Below are 21,451 nucleotides of genomic sequence, written 5' to 3'. Positions count from 1 at the left end.
AGTAAGGCTGGGCTGCGGGAGTGAGGCTGGGCTGCGGGAGTGAGGCTGGGCTGCGGGAGTGAGGCTGGGCTGCGGGAGTGAGGCTGGGCTGCGGGAGTGAGGCTGGGCTGCGGGAGTGAGGCTGGGCTGGGGGAGTGAGGCTGGGCTGCGGGAGTGAGGCTGGGCTGGGGGAGTGAGGCTGGGCTGCGGGAGTGAGGCTGGGCTGGGGGAGTGAGGCTGGGCTGCGGGAGTGAGGCTGGGCTGGGGGAGTGAGGCTGGGCTGCGGGAGTGAGGCTGGGCTGCGGGAGTGAGGCTGGGCTGTGGGAGTGAGGCTGGGCTGGGGGAGTGAGGCTGGGTGGGGGAGTGAGGCTGGGCTGGGGGAGTGAGGCTGGGCTGCGGGAGTGAGGCTGGGCTGGGGGAGTGAGGCTGGGCTGGGGGAGTGAGGCTGGGCTGCGGGAGTGAGGCTGGGCTGGGGGAGTGAGGCTGGGCTGCCAGCTTCGGCTTCGGCTTGCTTTGTTCTGAGCCAGGCTCTGTAGGAGGCAGAGAAAGCCGGCCTGCGGGGTGGCTCCTGTTGGTGGCCTTCAGGACTGTGCAGTGTGGGAACAAGCCCCCCTGCCTCTCTGAGGTTGCTCTCATCTGTTGCCTGAGGGTCTCACTGAGCTGACCCTCACTGGGACAGCCGCAGAAGCACCCTTACTGAGAATTAGCAAGTCCTGTTTGCTGGGAGTGTCTGTTGATGTTTGGAAAGGATTTCTTGTGAAGTGCGAGTTGACTGTGAAACCCCAGTGCAAGGGTGTTTGGCCCCGGCTGCAGGGGCTGCATGTTGGAGTGTCCTGGGGGATGCTAAAACCCCTGATGCCAGGCCCCACCCCAGACCAGTTAGCGCAACTCTGTGGGTGGCTCTGGGCAGCCATTTCTTAGCAGCTCCCCAGGAGTGGTTCCCGTGTGCAGCCCGGCGCGAGCACCGCCTCCCGAGGGTGCCTGAGGCCACCTGTGCAGGGCCCCAGGTTGGAAGCCTCCGGGCCTGAGGGGTGCTGGCCAGCCTGCCCAGCGCTGAGCAGTGTAGAATGGAACCACCAGTTACTCTGCCTGTCGGGGTGCGTCGGGGGTTTCTTGGGCTGCCCCAGCGGATGCACGGGCACTGACATTTGGCATCTCTTGTGCATTCCAGGCAGTGTGCCTTAGCTGCCTTGAGAGATGTCAAAAGCTACCTGGCGAAAGAAGGGGGACAAATTGCGGTAAGTCCAGGGAATGTAGCCGGCTCTGTGTCCAGTCCCACCCAGGAGGGTGCCTCACTGGCCTGGGGTGTACCGAGACCCGTGCCTCTGGCTCTGAGGGTGGAGGAAAAGCAGGGGGCCAGGGCAGCGCAGTGGCTTAAGCAGGCGGATGTGGGATGGACTCAGGGACCCACTCCCTCTGCGGCCAGTCCCCCACCTCCAGGGCGGGCAGGACCACTGGCCCTTCCTTGTACACTGTCCCATTGCACATTACTGTTTTGCTTGTTTGCTTTTGGGGTATTCCCCCCACGCTACCACCCCTGAGTGCTGTTGGTAGTTGGGGGAGGCCTGCCCCGTGGGTGCGCCCTGGAGAGGACTGTGGGCAGGCACTAGCTCCCCTGAAGCGCTTTTGGGGCTTATTGCTGGAGGTGATGGGCCTGGCATCCTTGCTGTTCTGGTAAACGTTGTTAAAGTCAAACTTAGAGTCTTCTTCTTCTTGGCCCTTTGCTCTCCACATCAGGTTTTTGATGCCACCAATACTACCAGAGAGAGGAGACACATGATCCTTCATTTTGCCAAAGAAAATGACTTTAAGGTGAGCTGAGCGTCTTGTGTTGTGCTAGAGGGCTCAGGAGACAGGAAAAGGCCTCAGGAAGCAGCCTGAGTCCTGCTTGGTCCTTCCCCTCCTGCTGCCCATGTTCCTGAGTCCTGCTCAGTCCCTCCTCTCCTGCTGCCCACGTTTTGCGGCCTTAAATTAGGGCCTTTGTGTGGTAGGGCTCTTGGGGGCTGTGGGGTGTTCCAGAGGGGTGGTGGTGGGAGGCAGCAGTGAGGAGGTGGGCTTTCCTGTCTTTGGGAGTTGGTGGGTGGCGTGCTTCCGCCTTGTCCGGACGATGACATCGCAGTGATGGCAAGGTGGGTCCTTCATGGTGTTTGTTTTCTAATATCACCACTTCACTTCCGCCAGGCATTTTTCATCGAGTCTGTGTGTGACGACCCTACAGTTGTGGCCTCCAATATCATGGTAAGACGGCCGGGAACCCCACGCTCCTGCAGCAGTGTAGACCACAAGAACATTTGCAGTCTGAGGAAGTGGGGGACCGGGTCCGGCTTGGAAGCGCAACTGAGCCCTTAGGACGAGCAGCCCCCAGTTGGCTGTTGATTGGGTGGTCAGACCTACAGAGCCGTTTTTAACCCAGAGACCTGTCCTGTGAGGGACCAGCTCCATCTAGGGCAGTGGGCAGGCTTGGATGGGACGTAGGAAATAATTCAGGGAGACAGGAGTAGTTTCTGTTGGTGGCAGGAGACTGATAGCTAGTGGTGATGGGGCTGCCGGGGCAGAGGGCATCTCATTGCCCCCAGCGGGATAGGAGGCAGCAAGCGGGTCGCTTGCTTTGACGGCTCCGGGAGGTAAGAATGCTTGGACGTTGGCAAGAGTCCATAGGGCTCAGCAGCCTCCTAAGTTTGGGAGGTAAGACTGTCTTCCTGCCGATGCATCTCGTGAACCTGCCACAGACCCTCCTGTCTGTGCTGTGCAGGGGAGCTTGCCCAGATAAATTGAGGGCACTTGGCCTCATAACTTGATGAATTTCTCCAGTGTTACCACTTGATAGCAATATATATAAACAGGAATTGTTACTATGGAGACTTACTACAGGCCGCCACCCTGTGTTGGAGACAATTTTCTCTTCAGCTTAAACATATTAGAATATGACAATTCTATAAGGAAAAGCAGTTCTGAAAACGTACACTGGGACGCTGTGGTGTTGGCATCTCTGCATCTTTAGAGGGAATGCTAAGCATGTGTTCGCCCCGGTATCTTCCCCAAAGTGGTGGAAGTATTTCTAGATATCTTTAGGAAATGAATTCCTGTTTCAGGAAGGGCTATTTGAATTGTGAAAAGTCAGTTTAGATTTGTCCAGTGGGTGCAAAGGAGGAGACTCAGAGTACGAGGAAATCACCTAAACAGAGGGTTTGCCACCTTCCTTGGGCTCGGCACTCCTCGTTCCCCTTGGTTGACAGCAGGGTGCAGCTGTGAAGTCATTTTTCCCAGTGAGTGATCACCAATGTGCTTAGCAAGGAGTTTAGCATTTGTCTGGTTGTCCACTAACAGATAATCATTTGCCTCAACCTGCCATGTTCAGAAATCTCTTTCTGATGAAATCTCAAAGCAGCTTTGTAGATCCAGGCATTTGTGAACTTAGATTTTTTTTTTTATTATTGTGGTAAAATATACATAATGTAAAATTTACCATCTTAACCATTTTATTTATTTATTTATTTATTGAGATGGAGTCTCCTGTTGCCCAGGATGGAATGCAGTGGTGCGATCTTGGCTCACTGCAACCTCTGCCTCCTGGGTTCAAGCGTTTCTCCTGCCTCAGCCTCCTGAGTAGCTGGGATAACAGGCATGCGCCACCATGCCCGGCTAATTTTTTTGTATTTTTAGAGGAGACAGAGGTTTTACCATGTTGGCCAGGCTGGTCTCAAACTCCTGACCTCAAGTGATCTGCCCGCCTTGGCCTCCCAAAGTGCTGGGATTACAGGCATGAGCCACCAAACCCCGCCATCTTAGCCATTTTTTAAATGTGCAGTTCAGCAGCAAATTATATTCGCATTGTTGGGCAACCGTCACACTCTATCCCCAGGACTTTCTCATCTTCCCTGGCTGAAACTCTGTGCCAGGACACAGATACAACTCCCCATTGACACGAGTCTTTGAAGAGTGGCTGTCTCTCAGTGACAGCAGTGGTTGATGAGAAAAAGAGCCCAGGCATTCAGAAATGCTGAGTTTCCCTAAAATCCACCTGGTTTCTGGGGCCTGTGCCACTGTGGGTGTTGGTAGCCCTGTGTTGTTGCCTAGAAGAGCGAGCCCTGCAAAGGAGCGGGCACAGCCCTAGTTGGAGAAGCAGTTAACCACAGGCTGGTCACACTGGGGCACAAGGCCAGAGGCATCTCTGGGAACTCCTGAACACACCTTAGAACCAGCAGCCTCCTCCCGGCGCGGGGATCATTGCGGGTGCTCACGTGGAGCTCGGTTGAGTTCAGCGCCAGGCTGTCTGGCGGTGACTCCGGCACCGGACAGATCCTGACTTGCTGGAGCATTCAGAGGTGTTCATTATGGAATCCCCGTGGGTTTCCTGTCTCTGTCCTTCCGGCTGCAGTTCTCCATCTCCCCAGGGAATCCTCCCCATGTAACATCAGGCTATGACTCAGACCCCGGGATCTTTTTCCCTTTCTCTTACATGCTGGGCCGGCTCATCTTTGTACTGAGGCTTCTGTGCGCTCCCCTTTTGAAAGCCCCAGATCCTGCTTAATCTCGGCAGAAAGCCTTCCAGCGTGATTCATCAGCCGCCCCTTTGTGGTGTTGCAGGAAGTTAAAATCTCCAGCCCGGATTACAAAGACTGCAACTCCGCAGAAGCCATGGACGACTTCATGAAGAGGATCAGTTGCTATGAAGCCAGCTACCAGCCCCTAGACCCCGACAAATGCGACAGGTGATTCCCATGGCTGGCCGTCTCTGCAGAGCCACATGAGAGTTCTTATTGCATTCTTGATGTTCCCACAAAGCATGTGCTCCTGGATACCTTAAAAACAAAATTTTAAGACAGTTTTTTTTTGTAGAGATGAGGTCTCGCTATGGTGCCCTGGCTGGTCTTGAACTCCTGGCCTCAGGTGATTCACACACAGCCGCTGGATACCTTTATCAATTCTCTTTGAAAATATCTTTTAAAAACAATCCTTGATGACAAACCATATTCAGTGGGAATATTTTGAACACTGTAGAAGTATAGGAAGTCAACGTAGAGTTGAGCCTGATCTTGCTACTGTCCCTCTGATAGTTCCTTTCTTTTTTCTTTCCTTTACTTTCTTTCCATTTATTTATTTACTTATTTATTTACTTACTTACTTATTACTTGCTTACTTGCTTAGAGACAGGGTCTCCCAGGCTGGAGTGTGGTGGCATGATCATAGCTCACTGCAGGTTCAAACTTCTGGGCTCAAGTAATCCTACCGCCTCAGCCTCCTGAGTAGCTGGGACTACAGGTGTGGGTGTCCACGCCCAGCTAATTTTATTTTTCTTTAGTAGAGATGAGGTCTTGCTATGTTGCCCAGGCTGGTCTGGAACTCCTAGACTCAAGCAATCCTCTTGCCTCAGCCTCCCAAAGTGCTGGGATTATAGGCATGAGCCACTGCATAGACCCCTTTCTTTTTATCTCCATTTTCTTTATTTTTTCTCCCCCTTTTCTGGGAGGCAAGCCAGTCTCACAGCCAGACACCAGCTGTGGGAGTTGTCGCACGCGCATGCTCTGCCCCTTAGAAGGATTCGGTCTGTGCTCTGGAGGGGCCTACAGTCCTGCCTTGCTGTTCCCTGGGTGAACGCATCTTCTGGAGACGGGCCGGCCAGGCCGGGTGCGTCCTGCTGTGGGCGGTGGCCTGAGCTGTGGTCCTTGGTGGGGTCTCTCTGCAGGGACTTGTCGCTGATCAAGGTGATTGATGTGGGCCGGAGGTTCCTGGTGAACCGGGTGCAGGACCATATCCAGAGCCGCATCGTGTACTACCTGATGAACATCCACGTGCAGCCGCGCACCATCTACCTGTGCCGGCACGGCGAGAACGAGCACAACCTCCAGGGCCGCATCGGAGGTGACTCGGGCCTGTCCAGCCGGGGCAAGAAGGTGCGGGGTGTGCTGCGGCATGGGCCGTGCGGCTGCAGGGCGGTTGCAGGGTCTGCAGGGTGGGTGGGGAGGTGTGTGCTGCTGCTGCTGCTAGTTGGTATGCTTGCTGTGTGTGTGATCTGTGTGTGTGCCTGCGTGTCTCTATGCATAGCTGTGTGCATCTCTGTATGGCCCTCTCTCTCTCTGTGTCTGTGCCTATCCATGTGGCTTTGTGTGTGTGTGTGTCTTTGTGTTACATTGTATGTATGTGTGTGTGTATGTGTGTGGTGTGTGTATCTCTGCACATGTGTGTGATGTGTTAGCAATTGTGCACTAGGAAGGGGAGGGCAGGAAGAGCTGAGCCTGGTCTCTGGGGAGGGTGTGTGCTACTGTGGCTGTCCGAGTGGCCTGGGACCCCCACGGTGTAAGCAGGTAGTGCACAGCCCCACGTGGGCTGCCTGCTCCAGCCCCTGGCTCTTGGAGGAGCTGCGGGCATCTGGAATGAGTGGCCCCTCTCCACCACTTCTCAGTTTGCCAGCGCCCTGAGCAAGTTCGTGGAGGAGCAGAACCTGAAGGACCTACGTGTGTGGACCAGCCAGCTGAAGAGCACCATCCAGACGGCCGAGGCACTGCGGCTGCCGTATGAGCAGTGGAAGGCGCTCAATGAGATCGATGCGGTGAGTCCCGGGAGGCGGGCAGGTAGCCTCCCCCTCGGGCATGGGGTGGCTTCCCAAGAGGCCCTAGACACCCCTGTGGTTTGTTCCCCTGAGTGACCACTGGGTCCCCACAGGGCGTCTGTGAGGAGCTGACCTACGAGGAGATCAGGGACACCTACCCTGAGGAGTACGCGCTGCGGGAGCAGGACAAGTACTACTACCGCTACCCCACCGGGGAGGTGAGCACGGGCTGGGGCGGGCTGAGGGACCCCAGCGCACACGGCCACGGCTGTGCAGGGCTGGGCTGCCCCTCCAGGGAGTTCGCTTCCTGAACCTTCTAACAGCCTGGGGAGAAGTGCATTTTCCCATAAGCAGAAATGAGATATGTTTCCCTAGGGACACAGAACCGTGTGGGAGAGGAGGAAGGTGGTGTGTGATGGTCCACTGGGCAGGGTGGTGGGCAGGCTGGCAGGAGGGGTGGCTCTGCATCCCCTGGGCAGCGTCTGTGCCTCCCCAAGCACGGTGCCCGGGTGGCTGTGGCTGAGGACGCTGCTGCCTCCTCTGCAGATGGGATCCTCCTAGGCCGGGTGTGTCCTCCCTGCCTGGGTGTGTCCTCCCTGCTGAGCAATGTCGTGCCTCAGGCCTCTGTGCCCTACTGTCCTCTGGTCTCAGACTGGGCCTTAGACACCGGGGCCCTGGTTAGCACAGCAGAGAGCCCCCAGGAGCAGGAGCTTTTCTAGTCTTTTTCTAAAGTCACAGCCCTGCTGCTGCTTTTTACATTTTTTAATTGACAGAAAATACACATAACATAAAATGGACTATTTTCATCAGGTTAAAGTTATGATCTAGTGCATGTTAGTGTACTCATAGTGCTGTGCAGCCATCACCACATATTCCAGGCCTTTCCCTCGCTGCACAAAGAAACCCAGATCTGTTAGCAGCCGCTCCCGCCTGCCCCACCCAGCCCCGGCACCGGCCCGTCTGCTTCCTGCATCTGGATCTGCCTATTCTGGGCATTCCATGTAAATGGAATCGGATGCCACGCATGCCTTTGTGCCCAGTTCTTTCACACAGCATTGGGTTTTCCAGGTTCCCCCGTGTGGGTGCAGGGGAGGGCTTCACTCTGTTGATGGCTGAGCAGTAGTCCACATTAAACCCTGCCGCTTCTCAACCACTGCTGATGATGGATGATGGATTTTACATGGCTCTCTGGCTGGTCTGATACAGGCCATGGCCAGCGGCAGAGCCCCTCCCGAGTGCCCTGAGCTCACGTGGGCCCGGCCCTCTGTGCTCAGTCCTACCAGGACCTGGTCCAGCGCCTGGAGCCGGTGATCATGGAGCTGGAGCGGCAGGAGAACGTGCTGGTCATCTGCCACCAGGCCGTCCTGCGCTGCCTGCTGGCCTACTTCCTGGATAAGAGCGCAGGTACCTCGGGCGGGCCGCGGCCCCGGGATGGAGGGAGGAGGGGACTGGCACTCGAGGGGTCAGCCGTAGACCTGCCGTGGCCTGCCCTGTGTTGGCTGCTGTGCCATGGGGTGTTAGGAGAAGGGCACAGGTGTCAGCTTCTGGCTGCTTCAGGTCCTCTCTGTCCAGTGCTTCCTTGAACCCTCGGGAAATGCCGTGGCGCCCAGGTTCATGCCTGGGCCTTCACTGCTTCATAAACAGCTCCCCGAGACCCACCCGCACCGGCTCCACACATCCCAGGGTCTTGTCTTGGGGTAGGGGCTGCTCTTCTCTTTAGTACCCTCTAAGGAACAAACAGCCCGGAAAACTCTAACAATCAGATTGAAATGTTAAGTCTCAGCATGTCCAATCCAGTGCAGCTGAATCCCTAGACAGACCTGAATTGTTTGGGAGTGACTTTTTTTCCCAACTCTAAGTCACTGTGAGGGTGAGTGTTTTGGTTTGGTTTGATGGTGCTCTTTGGGCTAAAGTCTTCTTACGGGGCCACCTGCTGCCCGGGGCAGCTTGTGGCTGGGGACAGATGCCCCTGCCCGACAGTGCTTCCGACGGTCCTTGTGGGGGGACCATAGAGGTCTTCCCATGCCTCCCCCACCCTCATGTCTCATTTCTGTTTTTGAGACACAGTTTTGTTCTTGTGGCGCAGGCTGCAGTGCAATGCATGAGCTCACTGCAACCTCCACCTCCCGGGTTCAAGTGATTTTCCTGCCTCAGCCTCCTGAGTAGCTGGGATTACAGGCACGTGCCATCACACCGTGGCTAATTTTGTGTTTTTAGTAGAGATGGGGTTTTGCCATGTTGGTCAGGCTGGTCTCGAACTCCTGTCCTCAGGTGATCCACCTGCCTCGGCCTCCCAAAGTGCTGGGATTACAGGCCTGAGCCACCACGCCTGGCCGTGTCTCATTTCTAATGGTGGGTGTACAATTTCCATTTCAGAGGAGATGCCCTACCTGAAATGCCCTCTTCACACTGTCCTGAAACTGACGCCTGTCGCTTATGGTGAGTAGCAACCCCTGCCAAGCCCAATCTCCCTGAAGGTGGCCACAGCAGCTTCTTGTGGCCGTAGGCTGTAAGTGGGGCTGTCCCTTTAACAGCAGCTTCCTCTGCCCCCATCCCACGCCCTCCAGGCTGCCGTGTGGAATCCATCTACCTGAATGTGGAGTCCGTCAGCACACATCGGGAGAGGTCAGAGGTGAGTGGAGGCCCCAAGCCTCATCCTGGCCATCATCACACGATAGCCCTGGTGGGTGATGGGTGCTCAGGAGGCCCCGGGGCCGCTTGCCTGCAGGTGCTGGCCTGTATGTGGCCATGGGCCTGCTGGCTGTCTTCCTCAGCACCTCTGTGTTGCTGCCCATCTGTTCTGTGGCCTTCTCTTTTTTCTTTCTTCCTGTATCCTCTTCCTCCCATTTCTGCTGAGCTCGAGACGTGAATATTAGTGAGGAAGATACGTTCTCTCTCTTTTCTTTTTTTTTTTTTTGAGACAGGGTCTCAGTCTGTTCCCCAGGCTGGAGTGCGGTGGCACAATCACGGCTCACTGCAGCCTCAACCTCCTGGGTTCAAGCGATCCTCCCACCTCAGCCTCCTGCGTAGCTGAGACTACAGGTGCGCACCACCATGCCCAGCTAATTTTAATTTATTCGTTTTTTTAGAGATGGGGGTCTTGCTTTGTTGCCCAGGCTGGTCTTGAACTCTTGGGCTCAAGTGATCCTCTTGCCTCAGTCTCCCAAAGTGCTGGGATAAAGATGTGAGCCTTTGTGCCCAGCCTCTGTTCTCTTTTAACATCAGCATAGCACAGTTCTTGTTGCCTTTCCTTTCTGGCAGCTAAAACCCATGCTTTCAGTCTCCAGAGTTACTGTTTCAAACAGGAGCAGCAGGTCAGCGCCGCCACGTGCATGTGATTAGGCTCAGAACCACCAAGAACACGGTGTTAAAAGAGGAGTGGCGGGAGAGCGGAGGCCTGGGGGATGGCGGGTGGGGAGGTGTTTCGGGAGACTTCGAGGCCTGGCCGTGCAGCTGCTCTCTACCTTGTGGGGAGGCCTGACATTTGGAGGTGGGCCAGGCTGCCTCTGACTGAGTAGAGTGGAACTCTACCCAGGTGGATGTGCGTTGTGAAAGTGAGTTTGAATTCACGGTGTACAGGCTGCCAAAAAGTACACTTTGCTAGTACTAGTCAGACCTTTCTCTTAGACCAAGCGTGACTTTCCATCATGGCATTCCCAAAACAGGTGACTGTCTTAGTCCCAAGAGGCTTGGCCGTCAGATTTTGGCATGAAGGGATGAGGTGTCCGCCCCAGTCGTTGGCAGTTGCCTGGCTGGTGGGCTGACCTGAGAGAAGACGGGGTCCCTTGGCCGCCTTGGTCCCTGTCACCCCCTCCCCTTCGGAATGTGGGTCACTGGATGCTGTCCTGCCTTTAGCCATATGACAACAGCCCCGGTCAGGGAACCACTGTCCCAGCTATGGGATTGGGTCTGAGCCGGTCCTGGAGCTCTTCCCTGCAAGGAATGGGGGCAGGGCCATGACAGAGACAGACCCTGGTTCTGAGGCTGGAGGCCCGCACCCCATCATGCTGTCCCTCCCGTGGGAGGGCTAGGTCTGGTCGTGGTCGGCAGAACCTGCTTCCTGCTGCGCGTTTTCTGCCCCTTTGGTCTCCAGGCTGATTTTGCAGCCTCCGTGCCCCATCCCAAGCCAGGGTGCCCTTTGTGTAGTACAGATGGCCTCAGGGGTCAGCAGAAGGGAGTCAGCACAGGTGCCTTCCCCTCCCCATCCTGGGAGCCTCAGGCCCAGCCTCTCCCTCCTAGATGCCCCTCCTCAGCTCTCAGAGAGGCTGGAAGCAAAGCTCTTTTCTCCGACCTCACGCTCTGCTGTGATTATCATTCTTTCCCTCCTTGCTTTGCAAGCACCGTGTTTGTCTGTGTGGAGAATCCTTTGGAACCATCCGAGGAAGGGGCATGGGAGGGAATCACCCCCATTCTCGCTGCCTGGGAGTTGCCACACACTCAGCAGCCCGTGGTCCCTGGTCCGTGGTCCCTGGTCCGTGGTCCGTGGTCCCTGGTCTGTGGTCTCTGGTCCATGGTCCGTGGTCCGTGGTCCCTGGTCCGTGGTCCCTGGTCCCTGGTCCGCGGTCCCTGGTCTGCGGTCCCTGGTCCATGGTCCCGGCCACTCCCCTCGGTCAGTCTTGTTGCCTCCCTAAAATCCAGGAGCAGAGATACTTTGTTGGGGCTAATTTTCCTCCCCTTCTTTGTAACTGTCGCCTTTCTCTCTTTTGTCTTTGTCTTGCTTAGGATGCAAAGAAGGGACCTAACCCGCTCATGAGACGCAATAGTGTCACCCCGCTAGCCAGCCCCGAGCCCACCAAAAAGCCTCGCATCAACAGCTTTGAGGAGCATGTGGCCTCCACCTCGGCCGCCCTGCCCAGCTGCCTGCCCCCGGAGGTGCCCACGCAGCTGCCCGGACAAGTCAGTGCACTCCCCTTTCCTTCCTGCCTGGGGGACGCATGCCGGGCGTGACGCCGCAGATCTGTGATTGCGTGTGTGTTTGCAGGGATGCGTGCGTGGGTGTGTGGGTGTGCATGTGTATGTTGTAGGTATCTGTGCACGTGTGTCTTGGGGGCATGTGCACACACTTGTGTGTTGAGGGAGAGCATGAGAAGCACCCTCCGAAGTTGAGACCCTGGGGACTTTCCTTGCTGGTGACAACTGTGACTGCGTTCGCCTCCTTTCTGAGGATGGGGTCTTTACAGGGCAGAAGCAGGCAGTGCAGAAGGAAGAGTGAGATGTCCAAGACCTGTTCACGTTCGTGAATGGTTATTTCTTAAACAAAGTGGCCACTTTCTCACATAAATAACACGGTTATCCCAGCGGTAGTGAAAAACCTAAACAAGGCCGGGTGCAGTGGCTCACGCCTGTAATCCCAGCACTTTGGGAGGCCGAGGCGGGTGGATCACAAGGTCAGGAGTTTGAGACCAGCCTGGCCAACATGGTGAAACCTTGTCTTTACTAAAAATACAAAAATTAGCCAGGTGTGGTGGCGGGCACCTGTAGTCCCAGCTGAGGAGGCACCTGTAATCCCAGCTTCAGGAGGCTGAGGCAGGAGAATTGCTTGAACCCGGGAGGTGGAGGTTGCAGTGAGCCTAGATGGCGCCACTGCACTCCAGCATGGGCAACAGGGAGACTCGTCTCAGGAAAAAAAACCAAAAAAACCCAACCCGATTTCACTTATTTCATTAGTTTTGAAGGTTACAGGCTGGAAGATTTTGGTTATTAGACATTGATTTGTTTTCAGAAAACTAGTCTTTTCCTTTAGAGCCAGGAACCCTTGCAAATATGTGAGATGTAGAAATTTCTGGGCTCAAATTCAGGTACCACCCAAGGGTCTGTCCCACCTCCACCCTCCAGGCCTGGCCCCGCAAATCAGCCTAGTGCAGCGTCCGGTCAGGTTTGTTGATGAGCCGGATGCTGTTGCCGGCTCTGAGCATCCTCTTCAGTCTGCCCCCTCTTCCCGCCTTTTCCGAGACTTCCTTAGACCTGGTGGTGTCTGGAATGTGACCTGCGAGATGCTGCAACCTCCACAGGTCACTTAACCTCTGCAGGCCTGTTTTCTCATCCAGGCAGTGGGGGAATAGTGGCAGTGCAGAATGCAGATCAGATGAGGGGATTCATGCCCTGCATCAGGCCCCGTGTCGGGCACGTGGTGGGGACACGTCGACACGGTGAGGTGGCTGTGACCAGCGGAAGCCTGGAGGCCTGGCTTTGGCGGTAGTTCAACACTAACCTGAGTGCAGCATCTAATCGTCCAGATTCTTCTCCTCCCAGGCCCTCAGTCTCCTTAGCTTTCCACATGACGGGGGCAGGACTGGGAGAGCCCTCATAAATATTCCCTGGCGGGTCTCAGATCTGAGGGTTTTCATGAAAAGCCAGCAGAACGGAAATGGTGTCCCTGTGACATCCGTTCTGATGGAAATGTGCGGTTGTATTTGAAAGTTCAGAGGCTGCTGCTTTGATGCTTGCGGGGACCAGGCTGGGGAAGGGGGTTGACATCCTGAGCTGCATAGACCTCCATCGTGGAGGACGCAGTGGCAGGGGCTGCATCCTCCCGTCCGCTTCAGAGCTGCCCCTGGTGTTGGGAGGACAGTCCTTCAGGCTGGCCAGGTTCTTAGGGACGTCTGAAGCTGCTGGCTGGGCCGGCCTGGGGTTTTGCAGGGCTTCGTCCCTGCAGATTGCGCCTCCTGACTGACTTCTCTCTCTGCTTCTCCTCCGCAGCCTTTGCTAGGGCAAGCCTGTCTGTAAGTATCTCTCTGATCATTGCTGCTGCTTGCACCGCTTTCTTCCTGCTTGCTCAGTTGGCCTCCTGCCTGTTAAAATATTGAGGATGAGAGCAGTTTTGTGATCCGAGGTCTTCGTGGGGGAAGGAGGAGATGGGTGTGGGAGCAGGGAGGAGAGATTCCTGAATGTTTTTAGAACAGGGTGCAGGAGGTGGTGGTGGCTCCACTACGGTTACGTGTGTTCCAACACCACCGCACGACAGCTGGCTTCTCCCTGACCCTCTCAGGGCTGCAGGTCGTGGTTTGTAATGGCCGTGGTTTAGGGCTCAGCATAAGTCCACATTTCCTTCTCCGAATCAGATCTTAGTGGCGAGCTGCATCTGTGCCAGGTGCCATTAGCCTTAAAGCTCCCTCCTGCCCCAGGAGTGTCTTTTGTTTTGAAAGGAAAACTTACTCAGAACCTAATCTATAAAACAAACCTGTGTGAATAGTGGGAGTGTGCTGGGGCCTGAGCTCTGAGCCTCTCCCTCCCCATGAGGACCCCCCACGCCCCGAAAGAGCTCCAAGTGGAGCCCTTCTTGAGGATCCGTTTGTCCTGGGTTGGAGCCTGCTCAGTGTCATAGTCACACCCAGGGCTGGGTGCAGCTTCCATCTCTAACCCATGTGGTCACCTCTGCTCCTCCCAGAGCTCTCTGCAGAGTTTCAGGTTCAGTCTTAGCGCTGGCAGCCCCTGGATAGCTGGGGCTGTGTTCCCACCACTCTGGGATCCTGCCCCCACTGGGAGCAGAGGCTTTTCTGCCGCAGAACTTTAATGACAGCCACCATGAAGTGTCACCCTCTTGCCCCCCAAAAACACACCTCCCCTTTATTTCCTCTTTGCTCCTTAAGTTACTTTTGCTACTTTATGCAGAAACTGGAGAGGTGTAATGAGGAGTACAGCCTGAGACTGAAAAGCATGGCTGGGTTTTGGAAACGGGAGAGGTTGGGCATGGCACTCAGATTTTGGTGGCGAAGGGGTGAAGGGCCAGAGGATATGCCAGTGTCCCCCATGTCCACATTCCTTAAGACTACCCTGGGAGATCGGCAGGGCAGTCAGTGCCCCGTTTAATGGGTGAGGGGCTGAGTGACTGCCCCGTGCTTCCAGCAGGGTTCCCCTTTCCCTGCCGCTGTCCTGAGGCCCCTGCCCTGCAGCCTGCAAGGCATAGGCAGCTGTTGGACCCTCGTGTCCCCCCACAGCCACTCCCTTGCAGCTACTTCCCACGGCCAGGCTTTGCTTACCTAAGGTGGGCCTGCCCTTAACTTCCAGCTTCTGGGGGCACACCCTCCATCCTCAGGGCCAGTGTCTGTGATGTGCCGGGCCAGTGTGCAGCACTTCAGGATCTGGGCTTCTCCTTGTGTGAAACCTGCCTTTGCATTTGGAGCCTGAAGGTTTTATATCTGCGCGTGTCCTGATCCTCTAGCCCAGCAGTCCCCAACCTTTTTGGCACCAGGGACCCGTTTCATGGAAGAGAATTTTCCCCACCACAGCAGGTTGGGAGATGGTTTGGGGATAAAACTGTTCTGCCTCAGATCATCTGACATTAGATTTTCAGAAGGAATGCAGAGCCTAGATCCCTCGTGTGCACAGTTCACCTTAGGGTTCATATGTGCTCCTCTGAGTCAGGTGTTAGTGCTGGCTGGCCCGCCCACCGCCCACCTCCTGCTGTGTGGCCTGACTCCGAATGGGCTATGGACTGGGTACTGGTCCATAGCCCAGGGGTTAGGGACCCCTGCGTTAGACCCGTGGCCTGATGTTGCCAGGGAAGAAATCTTTGTACTGGGAGGAACCATTCGGGGATAGCCTCTGACCTGCTAAAGTCAATCTTACCCATCTCCAAGACTAACATAATAGTGCCTTTGCTAGAATCCCTCCTGTTCAGCAAAAATACATGCTGTGGACCCATCACACTTGCCTCAGGTCGGAATTTCACTCTGGAGTCCCACTGTCCCGCCCATCCTGGGTGCGTGACCCCACGTCTAGGATTGTAACCACATCTGATTCTAGGAGTCCACCTGGGCTCTGTGACCAGAATTTATGATGAAAGTCAGACCGAGCCAGGCCTCCATCTTGGTTCTGCTCCTCCTGGCCTCTGTCCTTGGCACGGGCGCGTTAAAGCAGTTCTAGGACCTCAGCTTCCTCATCTGTAGTATGGGGATAATAACTTGATAAAGTTTTCCTAATGAGACTATAGATGCAGCACTTAGCAAAACATCTGGCCCCTAGGAAGTGCGTGGCGGACGACGGTGCTGTTCTTGTCAGGGAGGAACTTGGTGCTCTGGGCCTGTGGAGACTTCCGGGCTCGCTGGCATTGGGTCAGCATTTGGATACCCTTGTGTAACCTGAGGGGTTTCTTCTCTGGAGCAGCAGGAACACTCAGACTTGGGAAGGGGACACCCCTGGTGTTTCAAGGCAGTGGCCTGAAATCTTTCTTTTTTGAGACGGAGTTTTGCTCTTGTTGCCAGGCTGGAGTGCAGTGGTGCAATCTCGGTTCACTGCAGCCTCCTTCTCCCGGGTTCAAGTGATTCTCCTGCCTCAACCTCTCGAGTAGCTGGGATTACAGGCGCCCACCACCATGCCTGGCTAATGTTTGTATTTTTAGTAGAGACGGGGTTTCACCATGTTGGCCAGGCTGGTCTTGAACTCCTGACCTCAGGTAATCCACCTGCCTCGGCCTCCCAAAGTGCTGGGATTACAGGCGTGAGCTACTGCACCTGGCCTAGAGTCTTTTGACCCCTGTGATCTTGGTTTCCCAGTAAAATGGGGGTGAACGACTGTCCGGACCCGGCGCTCTGCAGTGCCTTCCTGGGGGCTGTGCCGGCTGCTTGGGATCGAGAGATCACCTGGCATTTGTGATGCAACCTTCGTTTTTAAAATTTCAAATGCACACTAGAAAACCCTACTAAAGATTTTTTTTTCCTTTTCCAACCTGTTGCTTCCTCTTCCCCACTCTGCTTGAAAGACGAACTGTCTGTCACATTTTCTCAAAGTTTTCTCCTTACTAACCGTGGAAGGTAAATGCCTGGGTGCATGTCCCTCCGTTCTGCACCGCGTCACGGCACCTGGGTCTGTGTGCAGACTGGCCATCGTGCAGTGCGGGGCTCATTTGTCTCCATGCTGAGGGTGTGAAGTGCAGCACCATTGTCATGAGGTCCTTTCTAGTCTGTCTCTCACCCCCTATGTGTCCTGAGCCAGGGCCCCTGGGTGAAGGACGTGGATGTCACCCGGTCTTGCAGGCTCTCCACTGTCATTGTTGCATCGCCATCATCTGTGGGTGCCGGAAGCCGTGGGCTGGTGGTGGTGAGGACAGGTTGGAGCCAGTGGATGTGGAGGGAAATGTCAGCCCTGCTCTCTGATCCCACAGCCCGGCTGGGGCTCTCCCTAGATATGAGGACTCAGGGCTCTCTGGAGAGAATTGCCCCCTGCTGGCGGGCACCCATCACTTCCATCACCCCCCGGCGGGTACCCATCACCCCCTGACAGGCACCCATCATGCCCCGATGGGCACCCATCACCCCCTGGCAGGCACTTATCACCTCCCGGCAGGCACCCATCACTTCCATCACCCCCCGGCAGGCACCCATCATCCCCCGATGGCACCTGTCACCCCCTGGCAGGCACCTATCACCCCCCAGCAAGCACCCATCATCCCCCGCCAGACACCCATCAACCCCCAATGGGTACCCATCACCCCCTGGCAGTCACCTATCACCTCCCAGCAGGTACTCGTTATCCCCTGGCAGGCACCCATCACCCCCTGGCAGGCACCCATCATCCCCCAGTGGGCATCTATCACCTCCTGGCAGGCACCCATCACCCCCCAGCAGGCACCTATTACCTCCTAGTGGGCACCCATCACCTGGGTTCCTGAGTCCAGCCCAGGCCTGGGCGAGAGCTCTGAGGCTGCCCAGCCCTGTGACTTCCCTCCCTGTGGATGGCTGCAGCCTCGGACCCCGAGTTCTGTGTGGGGTGGGCATGGGCCGTGGTGGCCCTGTGTGCCTGGGCTCTCCCCACCGTCTTTAGAGCAGTCTGGGTGGAGACACTCAGGATTGGAGAGAATAGTTTTAAACATTGTATGTTTTCTTGTTTTTTGAGGCGTAGGTGAAGGAGGTCGGGGAAGGAGGCCTGCTGTGCAGTGGCTGCAGTCAGTCATGTTCCCCACTAATACTGGAACATGTTTTCGGTGGGGGGGGGGTTGGTACTGGCCAGTGCCTTAGGGGTGGGACTCCCTGCGAGGGCCGTTGTGATCAGAAGTGGGGCAGGGTTTTAGCGACAGCCCCCTCTGCCTGGCTTCCCGCCTGGGCCTCCCCACCATGTCCAGCCATTCCATGTATCACCTGTGTTCTGCCTGTCAAGCTGTGTTCCCAGAATCTGGATGCAGGAGCTGGGAGTGTGGCTCTGCTATGGGCTGAGTTGAGAGGAGGGGGCCTGTGTGTCTTTGGAGGCCCCAGGCTCATCTGCCTGGCTGTGGCTGGTGAGGTTCCCCGTGTGGGATTTCTATGGGGTCATGAGCATGAGGCTCCTGGCCTGGCGCCCAGCACTGCATAGCTAACGGTCCTCCTGGAGCCACACGGCCCCCACCAGGCGGGCTCCTGGCCTGGCACCCAGCCCCTTCTCTGAGACTCTGGGGTTATCTTCCGTCATGTTCTGGGGCCCACCTGGGCTGTCTTCCACCTGTGGGATTGGCAGCACCTTTCTTGGGTCCTGTTCTTTGTCTGGGATGGAGGGAGGGAAAAATTCTCTGTTGTATGACTCGGCGTCTTTTGCTTTAGAAGCCAGCCAGCTGCAAATCTTGACTCCCTCCCCACCTTTCTTTTCTCCTGAAAACAGAACATGAAAGGCTCCCGGAGTAGCGCCGACTCCTCCAGGAAACACTGAAGCAGACGTGTTGGTTCCATTCCGTTTCCATTTCTGCAGCTTAGCTTCTGTCCTGCCCTCTGCCCGAGGCGAAACGTATCCTGAGGACTTCTGGAGAGGGTGGGATGGAGCAGCGGGGGAGCCTTGGCCGAAGAGAACCGTATTTGGCATCCTCTGTGTCCCCTCAGCCGCTGGACACCGGAAAACCACGTGGGTCCCTGGCACCCTGCCTTTAGCCGCAGGGCCCCAACCTCCACTCTCTGTGTTTCCTAGGAGCGTCCAGCTTCGGAGGCCTACAAGGCCTTGGGAGGGTGATGAGTGCCGGTCCTGACAAGAGGCCGCTGGGACACTGTGCCATTTCATTTTGTTTCTATGATCTCCTGGCACATTTGGAGCTAGGAAGACCACACTGGTGGCAGAATCCTAAAATTAAAGGAGGCAAGCTCCTAGTTGCTGAAGGTCAAGGAATGTGTAAAAACTTCCACGAGGCTGTTTGATGCATCTTGACCTGGGAAGACGCCTCATGGGAATGGACTTGGATAGGTGTTGGGTTGAGGCATCTTCTGCAAGAAGTCCCTGAGCTGAGATGCAAGTTGGCTGAGTGGTCCACACTTTGGCTGTCCTGCAGGTCCACACACCTTCCAGGCCTGCGTTCTGCCTCCAAAGATGTTCAAGGGCAGGCTGGCTGCATGGGGAGAGGGAAGTATTTTGCTGAAATACGAGAACTGGGCCCTCCAGGGCCCCTCTCTCCTCCAACCTGGACTTGGGGGGAACTGAGAAACACTTTCCTGGAGCTGCTGGCTTTTGCACTTTTTTGATGGCAGAAGTGTGACCTGAGAGTCACACCTTCTCTTCAGGAATGTAGATGTTGGGGTGTTTTGCCCTGGGGGGGCTTGGAGCCTCTGAAGGTGGGGAGCGGAACACCTGGCATCCTTCTCCAGCACTTGCATTACTGTCCCTGCTCTTCCCAGGTGGGGACAGTGGCCCAAGCAAGGCCTCACTCCCAGCTGCTTCTTCCAGAGCTACCTGCACAGTGTCTTGGAGCATCTGCCGGTGCCTTGGGGAAGTCGGAAGAGTGGACTTTGTCCTGGCCTTCCCTTCATGGCATCCGTGACATTTCTGCGGTGATGGAAAGCATGGGACCTGTCATCTCAGCCTGTTGGTTTCTTGTCATTGCCTCAAACCCTGGGGTAGGTGGGGCGGGGGGGTCTTGTGCCCAGATGAAACCATTTGGAAACTCGGCGGGCAGCGGAGTTTGTCCAAATGACCCTTTTCAGGACGTCTCAAAGCTGGTGCCAAAGGTCACTTTTCTTTCCTGCCTTCTGCTGTGAGCCCCGAGATCCTCCTCCCAGCTCAAGGGACAGGTCCTGGGTGAGGGCGGAGGATTTAGACAGCTGAAACTGCGCGTGGAAAGAAGAGCCGTTGCTCTTTGTTTTTCAAGAAGAGCTGTTGCTGTTTGTTTTTCGAGAAGAGTTTTTAAAGAATGCATGTTTTTTTCCCGGTTGGAATTGAGTAGGAACTGAGGCTGTGCTTCAGATATCGTACAATCGAGTGGGGGATTGTCACGCTGAACCATTCAAGCCCTCCCTGCCCATCACACCCGCTTTGGCTGGCATCTGCTGGAGAGGATGCCTCTGCATTCCTGTGCAACTCCAGACTCACGCAGTTTTCTCTCTCTCCCTGGATGTTGAGTCTCATCAGAGTATGTGGGTAGGGGGTGGGCGTGCATGGGTACATGATTGTGCTTAACTTGGTTGTATTTTTCGATTTGACATGAAAGGCCTGTTGCTTTGCTCTTGAGAATAGTTTCTTGTGTCCCCTTCACAGGCCTCATTCTTTGAACATCGACTCTGAAGTTCGATACAGATAGGGGCTTGATAAAGCTGTGTTCCCCTCTCCCCTCTGACTACCTAAAATCAGTACCTAAATACAGAAGCCTTGGCCTAACGTGGGCCTTTAGTTTGGGAAGGGCCTAGATAGGAAGAGAGGGAACATGAATCTGGACAGGGAGGGAGATACTACAGAAAGAACACTGCCCACTTTGCAAGCCAGTGACCTGCCTTTTGAGGGGATGTTGGACGGGGCAGGGGTAGGTTTGAGCTACAGTCATGGATTTTGGCGTCTACTGATTCTTACCAACTCTCCACCCCACAAAAAAATAATGGGGACCAATATTTTTAACTTTGTCTATTTGTTTTTGGGTGAGTTTCCCCCTCTCCTTATTCTGTCCTGAGACCACGGGCAAAGCTCTTCATTTTGGGAGAGAAGAAAAACTGTTTGGAACCACACCAATGATATTTTTGTTTGTAATACTTGAAATTTATTTTTGTATTATTTTGATAGCAGATGTGCTATTTATTTATTTAATATGTATAGGGAGCCTAAACAATAGAAAGCTGTAGAGATTGGGTTTTGTTGTTAATTGGTTTGGGAGCCTTCTATGTGTGACTTACAACTTCTCTGTGTTCTGTGTAATTGTCTGAATTAATAACCTGGGATATAAAGCTATGCTAGCTTTCAAACAGGAGATGCCTTTCAGAAATTTGTACATTTTGCAGTTGCCAGACCAATAAAATACTTGGTTGAAATAGATGGACGAAATGAACCTGTGGTCTTTTCGTGGGGGAAGGAAGAGTCTTTGATTGATGTTTACGGCAGATGTACCACGGAGCTGCCAACTCACTGCTTCATTATCTTCCCTTCAACAGGATGTTCAAGTACAGAGTGTCTACTGCCTGCATTTGGGGAGAATGAGCTGTCTCAGTCTTTCTTCTAATTGATAGACTTCATGTTTTATTTTTAATAATTTTTATTTTATTTTTATTTTTGAGACTGAGTTTCTCACTCTCTCGCCCATGCTGGAGTGCAGTGGCACGATCTCAGCTCACTGCAACTTCCTCCTATGAGGTTCAAGCAATTCTCATTCCTCAGCCTCCCGAGTAGCGGGGATTACAGGTGTGCGCCACCATGCCTGGCTAATTTTTGTATTTTTATTAGAGATGGAGTTTCACCATGTTGACCAGGCTGGTCTTGAACTGGCCTCAGGTGATCTGCCTGCCTCTGCTTTCCAAAGTGCTGAGATTACAGGCGTGAGCCACCGTGTCTGGCCCTATGTCGGTTTTACTCCCTTCCTTCTATACCCCTTCCCCACACCCTTTTAAACAGCAGCAGTTCTTGCCCCAGCGGCACCACAGAAGGTATCATTCATTTTAGGTTCCTTTCACCCGCCCTTCCCCATCCCCTTCTGGCCCCTTCCAGTTTCTACAGGGAATGACTTTTTTACCACTCATTGGCTGCCAGAGGTTGAGCCGGTTATTTCACTTTCAG

The 21,451-nt window shown here is 55.0% G+C and overlaps 1 protein-coding gene across 4 annotated transcripts in view; it reads left to right on the top strand.

The window, feature by feature from the left end:
- PFKFB3 (6-phosphofructo-2-kinase/fructose-2,6-biphosphatase 3) overlaps window positions 1–20,716 on the top strand; it is an 86,878-nt gene extending 66,162 nt beyond the window's left edge. For 2 of the 4 annotated variants that reach the window (XM_010366522.2, XM_010366520.2), the window contains exons 4-15: window positions 1,151–1,217; window positions 1,717–1,791; window positions 2,161–2,217; window positions 4,567–4,691; window positions 5,666–5,873; window positions 6,383–6,529; window positions 6,643–6,747; window positions 7,804–7,933; window positions 8,906–8,968; window positions 9,097–9,161; window positions 11,252–11,425; window positions 18,098–20,716. In XM_010366522.2, coding sequence (XP_010364824.1) covers window positions 1,151–1,217; window positions 1,717–1,791; window positions 2,161–2,217; window positions 4,567–4,691; window positions 5,666–5,873; window positions 6,383–6,529; window positions 6,643–6,747; window positions 7,804–7,933; window positions 8,906–8,968; window positions 9,097–9,161; window positions 11,252–11,425; window positions 18,098–18,145 — 1,264 coding nt within the window. In that variant the 3' untranslated portion in view covers window positions 18,146–20,716. Of the gene's footprint in view, window positions 1–1,150; window positions 1,218–1,716; window positions 1,792–2,160; window positions 2,218–4,566; window positions 4,692–5,665; window positions 5,874–6,382; window positions 6,530–6,642; window positions 6,748–7,803; window positions 7,934–8,905; window positions 8,969–9,096; window positions 9,162–11,251; window positions 11,426–13,228; window positions 15,757–18,097 lie in introns of those variants that run through there. The other 2 variants (XM_030940715.1, XM_030940716.1) reach the window with 2 other exon arrangements.
- The last annotated feature ends 735 nt before the right edge of the window (window positions 20,717–21,451 follow it).

Source organism: Rhinopithecus roxellana, chromosome 11 (assembly GCF_007565055.1).
Source record: "Rhinopithecus roxellana isolate Shanxi Qingling chromosome 11, ASM756505v1, whole genome shotgun sequence".
Classification (NCBI taxonomy): Eukaryota; Metazoa; Chordata; class Mammalia; order Primates; family Cercopithecidae; genus Rhinopithecus; species Rhinopithecus roxellana.
Note: the sequence above shows the minus strand (reverse complement) of the source record. Positions and strands in the feature narration are given on the sequence as shown.